The sequence below is a fragment of the Microtus ochrogaster genome, chromosome 8 (assembly GCF_000317375.1).
Source record: "Microtus ochrogaster isolate Prairie Vole_2 chromosome 8, MicOch1.0, whole genome shotgun sequence".
NCBI classification, from domain to species: Eukaryota; Metazoa; Chordata; class Mammalia; order Rodentia; family Cricetidae; genus Microtus; species Microtus ochrogaster.
This window is the reverse complement of record NC_022015.1, coordinates 24,931,889-24,941,341: the sequence shown is the minus strand read 5'-3', so window position 1 is coordinate 24,941,341 and position 9,453 is coordinate 24,931,889. Positions and strand designations below refer to the sequence as shown.

The following is a 9,453-nucleotide window of genomic DNA, read 5'->3' as shown; positions in this document are numbered from 1 at the left end:
TATATATATATATGTACATGTGTGCTTGTGTGTGTGTGTGTGTGTTTGTGCCCACCAGGATATAGGACCTTGGAATCCTTTTCTGGGGGTTAGGGGACTCTCATATCATAGACTTTCTGAGGCCTTTCTTGTAAGCATCAGTTTATCCCAGCATCCTAGAACTTTTAGGGAAGTGAGTGGTCAGAGTGCAAATTCCTCTCCACTACAAGGTTCTGACAATGGCTGCCCAGCCTCTGCTCCACCACTCCCCAGATGGGCTCTTCCCACTTCAAGGCCATTCACTCACTGGACGGGCAGTGATGGTTGCTAGAATATTCTTCCTCGTTGACAGCCTCCTTCTAACTCTGTTTATTCAGCTGTTTCTGGTTGAATTCCACAGCTTCTGCAGTGGGAGTGCTTTGTGGTCCCAGAAGCGAGCCTCAGGTCCCTCCTTTTCATTATCCAGCACAAAGAAAGAATAAAGTAGCAGCTCCATGGGGGCCATGCCAGTGGACTTAGGGTATGTTTATATCTTGGGGTGACTTTGAATGGTGGCCGTGCTCCTTTTAGAGGATGAAATGCAGCCAACTAATAAATCATGGTTGCATAATTCACCTGCCTTTTCTACCCACATGGCAGAAAGAAACAAACAAGACCGAGAATAAGTGACGTGAATATCGTGTTTTCTTCTTCCGCTGCTCCCTGGCTTAGGAGCTGGCTGGGATATGGAGGCTTTAAATCTGGCTTCCCACTGACTCCTTTGTTTGTGGTGTTTCCAGGCACAGGCTAGACTGAGCCACCGTTTGGCTCTGAACAAACCCACACGGACATCCCCCGGTCCTGAGCTAGTCCCTCTGGAACGTGCGGAGTGTGCAGAGAGCCATTTTTGTTTGTGGGTCTACGCCCAGAACCATCCAGTTTGCATTTAGTATGTGTTGTGTCCCAGCCATCAAAGGGAAGAAGGGTGGCCCTTTGAGCAAATTTGCTTGTCAACGAAGCTCTTTGTGTGTGAGCTGTTGCTGGTTGGTGGAAAACATTTTTCCTGCAGAGCTTTGCCTGGTCTCTTCTTGGCCCAGAGCAGCTTGGCCTTGGACATACCCGATCTTAGGCAAAACTAGAGTGTGAGGATTAGGAGAAGGTGTTTGTCAATATTTCAGTCGTATTTTTAATAAACCCAGGGGCTGTTATTGGCATACTTAAAGAACAAGAAAGCCTCAATGACTGCCTACATACATGCTTTAGTATTAAACCTGAAGTGTTCCATCCAAGTAAACGCTTGGCAAAGTTCCCAGGGAAAGGATGGATTAGGAAAAAGGCATCTACTTTGGAGGCGCTGCCGCCCTTTCCAGAACTCTTTCCAAAGCTAACTCACCGCTGACCTGCTCCTCCTGCCTGTGCCCATGGCTCCTGAAATCAGGGTTGTGCCTGGATGATAGAGGGAGGAGACCCGACAGGGGCCGAGTAAACCGGATTGCATGCTGTGGTTCTAAAATAGTTCTGGCATTTCCCCCCATCTACCTCTTGTGCCTGTGACTGCCATATCTCAAGGTGATCATGCTTTCAAACCTGGGACAAAACCAGTTTTAGCTCCAGAGCCTGGATTTTGTGGTGAGGCCTCCTTTGCATGTCCCAAGGGACTAGAAACACAAGTGCTTAGGCTTAGTGTCACCCAACAGCGGCAAGCTCTGCCCTCTGAGACCCTCTCTGGTCCCTGTTCATGCAGCTGCCACTTGGGTTGTGAAAGCTTCGAGTTGGGTTTCTTTGACTGACTGTGGGATGGGTCAGTATCCTAAGTGGCTGGCCTCCACCTAGCTGCTCACTGGCTGTCCTGGATGGTTAGCATGGCAAAGAATACCTTACTTCCCATGTGAGTCAGCCTCTGTGCCACAGATTTGGATACGCTATTTATTCCACGCAAGACACGTGCAATGCTCCCTGGTAAGCCTGTTGAGGTTCAGAGACAACTAGGGGTAGAACTCTGCTCTTTATGGGGGCACGTGTGACTCTCCAAGCCTTTGGATACCCCCTCGAGGATTGTATCAACAATGCTCATACCGCCTGCTAAGGTGTGATGGGTGTGGCCTCCCTGTTATGACAGAGGTGGGGTGGCACAGTTTTGTATCCCCCTTTCCTTGCTCCTGGAGTACCTGCCAGGCTGTGTCCTGTGGACCCTGACAGACAAGGCCCACAGGTTGTCGGCATCTCCTTCCTCCTCTTTCTTAGCCCCTTTCCCTCAAGCTGCGTGAAATCATCTTACAGGCACGATCGTGCAGTACACACCTACGTATCTCAGCCTGTTCTTGACAGAACCCAAACCCAGGCAGATAGGTGCCCAGGGTCTCTGTACAGCTGACAGAGGACCCACACTTACCTGCGTGCACCTGCCTGCCTGCTGCTGTTCTTGGGGTGCTTCCTTAGAGACAATGAACTTCATAGAACTGTGGCTGAGAATCAGGAGGGTGGCTGACTGCCTAGAGAAGTGGTTCGCAACCTTCCTAATGCTGTGGTCTTGTAATACAGTTCCTCATGTTTTGGTGATCCTCAACCATAAAATTATTTTCGTTGCTGCTTCATAACTGTAATTCTGCTACTGTTATGAATCGTGATGTAAATAACTTTGTTTTCTAATGTCCTTAGGTGGTCCCTGTAGAAAGATCATTTGGCCACCAGAGGGTCGTGACCCACAGGTGGAAAACCCTGGCACAGAGAGTGGGTGTGCTGGTTTCAGAGGCACCTCTGCCAGCTGCGCCTACTGCCTCTGTGCCCTGGCACCCCCCCCCCCCCGGAGAGAGGCTCATCAGGTTGTTTTCCCAGGAAGGATTCAGCACCCGAGAAGCATAGATGTAGACAGGAGAGGAGTGCTCGTAGGTGGACTGACCTGGGCTTCTAGTGTTGTGGCATTTGCTGTCTACCTGATGACCCTTCAGCGTCCCTTCTCTGCCTGACCACTGAGGTTGTCCTCTCAGATACCAACTGTCCTCAGAACCGGAAAGGGGTTCAAGCTGTCTGTCCCTGCCTCGTCCCTTGTCCCTTTCCTGTTCTTACCTGTATGGAGCAGGAACTTATTTTTTTATATAATACTTTTTGAGATTATGGTATAATTACAATAATTACATAATTTTCTCTCCCTTTCTTCCTTTCGACCCCTCCCTGCTCTCTCTCAAATTCATGACTTTTTTCTTTAATTGAATATTACATATATACATATATATTCCTAAATATATAACTGCACCCTGCCCATTTCCTATAATGTTACCCGTATGCACATGATCTCAGGGCTCACCACGTGGTATTGACTAACCAGCTGAGATGCTCTTCATTGGGAAACCATTTCTCCTGCCCTCAGCTTTCCCTAGTTGCCCATAGTTGTGTGTTTAGGACAGAGGCCCCTTGATCTTTCCCCTTTTTCTGTTAGAATGTCCTCTGATGTCGTCACTGTTTGGGAATTGCTGAGGCCGCTGAGCTGATAAGACATCATGGATATAGCCCCTCTCACATTTTTAGGAGACACGATCCTGGAAAACGCCCTGTTCCTCTGGCTCGTACAGTCTTTCTCCCTCCTATTTATTTATTGATTTATTGGTTTGCAATGATCCCTGAACCTTAGGTGCAGGAATTACGTCATAGGCATATCAGTTGGGTCAGGGCACCACATAATCTCTTGTCCTCTGCATTTTGATTGGTTGTGGTTGTCTGTAATAGTCTTTATCTGTTGCAAAGAGAGGTTTCCTTGGCAAGGGTTGAGAACTACGCTTATCTATGGATATAGGGATAAATATCTAAAATGTGGCTAGAGATTATGCTGGTTTAATAATGTGCTGGATGTAGGGCCTCCTCCAAGATCAATGTCTTCCCAGCCCTGGGTAGCTGGCTAGGTTTCCAATACCAGCATGTGTGAATTTAGGGAGCTGCGAGTTACTTCTAAAGTATGTGTGCTACTACTTAGGGTTATCATGCGTGCAGGACTTTGCTGTGGATGCCTGGCATCACGGTTGTGTAGGGCTCCTGTTTGCTTCCATCCCCTGGAAGCTTCTGATACCATGAAAAGCAGTCCTAAGGGAGGGGGGCTTTCAGGTCAAATCCAGCTCAGGTCTCCAGTTAAAATCACAGTGCAAACAATCCCAGCTCTGGGGAAAAGAAATGGGAGGATCCTGGGGCTGTTGGCCAGCCAGCCTAGCCTGCTTGGCAAGTTCCAGGGGAGTGAGAGACAGTGCTGAATATTGAAAATGGAAAGAAGAAAAGAGAGACAGCGCTGAGGTTGAGGTTGTCCTCTGTTGCCACATACACGTGTGTGTGCACACTTGCTCGTATTCCGCCACACATGCACACTCAAGTGTCCACGCGTGTGCACACACACACACACACACACACACACACACACACACACACTACTCATTTCTAACACTTACAGGAGGAGAGACCTTTCTGGGTAGCTACTACGAGATCCTCACATGCTGTTTTTCCCCCTCCTGCCAAAGGTTCCTTACCAAGAAACAGGCAAGAATTGCCAGAGTCCTGGGCCAGGTCCCTCCTGCAGGGGGAGTGCAGAGCTCTGGGGCCTGGAATTTCCTGGGGAAGCAGAGACTGCAGGGAAGCAAAGCCTTTTCGGTTTGGGGTGTGTGTATGTGTGTGTGTGTGGGGGGGGGAGCGGGTTGCTACTGTAAGCTCCTTGTGTAGCAAAGGAAAAATAGGTTTTATTTTTATTAAGCCAGAGGAATTATATTTACCACGGTGCACCAGAATAGAACATGTGGCCAGCATTAGCGGGTGCAGTGCGCTACTTTTAAGGAATTCTGCATTGTCATGCGGCCCAGATGGAGATGCTGATTGGATTCTGACTCCTTCTCCAAACACTATTTCCTCTTCTCTTTCTTCTTTCATCTGTACAGACCATATGGTTGCCTTTCTTGTTCTGGGGGGAGGAAGGGTTTATGGAAGAGGCCTTTGTGCTGGCAGGGAAGGCCCTTTGGAGCTGGCCACTAGCACAGTTATCTTCTGGCTGTCAGTGACCTTGGGAAGTTCTCTTCCTCACTCTAGGCCAGGGGTTCTTAACCTGTGGATCGAGACCCCCTTTTTGGGGGGGGGTGTCACATTTAAGGTATTTGCATTATGATTCATAATGGTGGCAAAATTACAGTTATGAAGTAGCAATGAACTAATTTATGGTTGGGGGTCAGCACCATATGAGCAACTGTGTAAAAGGTCACGGCATTAGGAAGGTCGAGAACTATTGCTCAAGGTCTTTATGTCCTCGACTGTAAAATGCCCTTCCTGTCCTCAGAGGGTTGAATCTTGCAATGAACATGCCTTATAAATTTTGGAGCCTGCCACCCTTGTCAACTGTTAGCAAATGGGATAGTGTTAGTAACATGTGGACCTCAGGATGATGGCCAGGTAGAGACAACCGCATCCGGAGTATCTCACAGGTATCATTTTGTGTTCTTGCTCTAACTTCCTGTGTGGCTGGCTCTGCTACCTTTTATTGTCAAGGAGCGGAAGTGGTCTAGAGGTCAGGCTGGTGACCTTGGGGGTACCTTGGGTGTACCTGTCTCCCAGGTAGCACCCTGGAGTGTGGGTGGATCACACCTCTCTCTTCTCTGGAAGGCTGTACCCCAACCCTGAGCTGGCTAGTTTTTATGCGGAGGCTTTCTTTTTCAAGTGGGAAACATTCTGTAAGCCAGTCCCGTTCTCAAAGCCCCAGGTGATGAGTTCAGCTAAGCAGGCTTGCTTTGCTTCTTCCCTGACTGGATCCTGCTTCCCCCTCCTTTCCCTCAGCACTTCCTGGGCAATGGAGCCCCTGCATTAGGCTTAGCTTAGAGGCAACTTGACTCTAGACAGATGCTATCAGTGCTGCTCCAAGGAGAATTAGATTGAAGTGAGGAATGAAAAGGCAGTTTAAGACGATGCCAAGCTGAGATTTGCAAGATGGGAAGGAGCCAATTAGCTTGAGAGTAGAGGGATGGGTGTGCCCACGATCCCAGGTCATTCCCCAATTAGTGAACAACCAACTCACAGGTCCACAAGTCATGATGTTGGAGAGAGTTGGGTGTGCGAGCTAGCTTTGGAAACATGCTGACTTTGATGTCCAAGTCCGGCTTTGACCTCCAGTTCCAGCTATTTCTCCTAGTGCCTCAGGGAGCTTCAGCAGCATTTTGTAGGCTTACAATACTTAACCGCATACAGTTGCACATGGGTTTTGGGAGGAGTGATTATCTCCATATGTACTGAGCATCCTCCTCTTTAACCACAGACCCCTTGGAGTCCAAGGCTCTGGGACCGGGGAGCAGAGCTGAGGGCAGCTTTCTGCAGGAGAGGACTGTGAATTCTCACATTCAGAGGCTTCTGGGATACGCAGAATGACAATATCTTTTCCTCCTTTTCTTTCTAGGTAAAAATAACAACAGAAAAGGCAGAAGAAGCAAGAGTCTTGAAAAAGCTGCCCGGGATGATAATGGTGTCCCTGTGGCCCATGAGGATGTCAGAGAGAGTAAGTAAAGCACTTGGAGGGTCCCTGCCCTGTTTCTGTCTCCTGCCCATGGGGGGTGCAGGCAGCTGGCATGGCTGTATTGTCATATATACCCTGTAGGGGTATTGCCTGGACCTATGTCTATTCTTAGCCATTGTGCAGGAGTTCAGACATCTCAACAGCTCAAACCTCTCTGGGAGCATTACTGCCCTACCGAAATTTTACGGAATGAATTGCTCATGTCACTTCCAAATTTTCTGTTTCCTTCCGTAGACTGTCTCCCTTGGAAGTGATCTCTTAGCGTTGTGATCTCTTAGCTGCCCATAGCCTTGGCTGTGTGTTTCTTGTCTCTCAACAGAGGGTCTCTGGGGACAAAGATAAAGTCTTTTGTTTCCAGAATCTACAATACTAGACCTGACATCTTGCAGTCATGTGAAACTTTCGGTTGTATAATTACTTACCCCAGTGTGTGCATTGTTAGGTGGTTGTGGGGGGTACATACAGCTTGACTGATAGATTGCTTACCTCACATGCATGAAGCCTTGGGCTTCATCCCAGCCCTGCACACCCCGGATATGATAGTGCACACCTCTAAGACCAGCACTAGGGAAATAGAGATAGGAGGATTGGGAATTCAAGGTCATCCTTAGCAACATAGAAAGTTGTGGGACAGCCTAGGATATGTGAGATATTGTCTCAAAAAGATATTGTCTCAAGCTAAAAGCTTATAGAAAAAGAATGTTTAGTGTTATTATTTCAAGACTCATGGAGGAGTGCTGGCCCATTAGCTGTAGCTATGAATATTCTTTTTTGTGTGTGTGATTGACATACATCTTTAATCTTACTAGTTAGAGACAGAGAGACATAAGTTCAAAGCTAGCAGGGCAACTGACCATGTCCCCAAAAAGCCAAAGGGAAAACAATGAAGACCATACATAGCCTGTAGGGCTAGAAAAGTCAGTGAATGTCCTACACTAGAAAAACAAATTAAAAGAAAGCAAAACCGCAGTAGGGTTTCCAAGAATATGAAAATCTTGGTCAACCCAATTTATCTTCAGAACTCACATAAAAAAGTCGAGCCTGGTTCAAGCACTTTTAATCCCAAGGCTGGGGGAGCATAAACAGGATTGCCAGAGTTCACAAGTTGACCAGCCTGCAAAATATAAGGTGCACAGAATACAGAGCCCAAACAATACCGGGTTTGTTCTGCTGTACACTCTCCAGACGCACACACAGAAAATGAAATAACACACAGTTCACACCTGGCAAAGACACACTCAAATACTACATAAAGTGTAAGTCCCATTTTATTTTTCCAAGGTGTTTTCTTCACATGGGCTTTGGTGGAGGTCATGGTACATCACCAGCAGGTCTAAATCGTGGTGGGGACGTTTGGTCCTTCTGAGCTTCCCGAGAGCGATTCCTGACTACCTTGCTATGAATAGCACAGCTCACAGGAATGCAGCTTGACATAGAGTTTGGGGAGCACATAAGCGTAGAAGACACTTGCTTTGGATATGTCCCTGATGGCAGTGGCCTCTACAATGTTCCAAATGACAAACTTCTTAATGGCCTTGTCCTTGGGCATGCACCGGGTGCAGTTAGTGCATTGAATTGGCTGCACATGGCCAGGGCCCTTTTTGATACAACCATTATTTCTCTCTCTCTCTTTTTTTTTTTTTGGTCATCTTGGAGCCAAGTCCTGAAAGAGGTGCTATGAATATCCTTAATTATTTCGTCACCATTGCTGTCCTAAAATGCAATATTTAGGATTATTTCTGCTATTGTTAGTAATAATGACAATTTATTAAATGCATGTGTAGTTGCTAGATGCTTTGCTCAGCATTTGACCTTTCCAGGCACCCTGCTAATCACTGCGGGTGTCATCACCATCATCATTATCCTCCTCCTCCTCCCCCCCACTCCTCTATACTTTGTAGCTTAAGGGAAGGTTCTTTGGCCAGGGCTGTATAGGAAAACAAAGCTTAGAATGAAATATTCCAGGGTTGTTGACTTTTTGCTTAGTAGTGACAGAAGACAAAAAAAAAATTCAGCTAAACATTTTACAGATTTAAATAGGACTCACTTTCAGCGGCCACATCTGCTCAAGAACTGTGTCACAGAGGTGAAGGTCACCAGGGGAATTTCATATTCCCTTAGGTACAGTGTTAGGGTTTGAGGCTGTGTTTCTACCGAACAACCTGCCGTCAGAGCTATCACTGCTCTGACTACAGTGTGTTCTAAGATTAAGAGAAATCAATTATGAGCTTCTGCAGTCATTTATGGACCTAAATATGTATTTCATCTGAAGGTGGACATTGAGGCGTCCACTGTAAGAACTTATCCCTTGGGAGGATACGATGAGAGTACAGTATATAGCTAGGGCTGTGTTTCTCAGGCTCATCTGGGGCTCCGGTCCTTTAGCGTCTGTGATGGTCAATTGTAGTCATCAGCTTGACCTAACATCACCTGGGATGAGAGTCCAGATGAGGGACTGTCTGCTTTGCGTTGGCCTGTGGGTCTGTGTGTTTTAGCCAAGAAATTGATTTGACTAGACACCGCCCACCGTGAGGGGCACTATTCCCTAGGCAGTGGGTCCTGAACTGTGTAAGAATGGAGAAGGTGAAGTAAGTATGAATAAGCACGAATGTGTTCCTTTCCCTCTGCTCTTGACTGTGGATGGGATGTGACCCATTGTTTTAAGTTTCTGCCACCGTGACTTCCCTAGTGGTGGACTGGAACGTAGAATAGCAGGCTGAGATGGACCCCTGTCTCCTTTAAGTTATCTTCTGCAGGGTTTTTTGGTCACGGTGACCAAAATGAAACTAGGTCTGAGTCTGAACTCCTTTCTGGTGACGGGTCTCTTCTGTTGGAAGGGCAGCAACACTTGCTTTTTGCTGGCATGTGCCACTAGGCTGAGGTCGCTTTGAGGTGCTAGCCTCAGGAGCACTTTGAGGTTCTAGCCTCAGGAGCACTTTGAGGTTCTAGCCTCAGGAGCACTTTGAGGT

The 9,453-nt window shown here is 47.3% G+C and overlaps 1 protein-coding gene and 1 pseudogene across 1 annotated transcript in view; one reads left to right on the top strand and one right to left on the bottom strand.

Moving 5' to 3' along the window:
• Positions 1–9,453, top strand: part of Cpxm2 (carboxypeptidase X, M14 family member 2) — a 116,639-nt gene that overhangs the window by 5,166 nt on the left and 102,020 nt on the right. The window contains exon 2 of the mRNA XM_005351393.2: positions 6,368–6,466. Coding sequence (XP_005351450.1) covers positions 6,368–6,466 — 99 coding nt within the window. The remainder of the gene's footprint in view (positions 1–6,367; positions 6,467–9,453) is intronic.
• LOC106143858 overlaps positions 7,775–9,453 on the bottom strand; it is a 2,354-nt pseudogene continuing 675 nt past the window's right edge.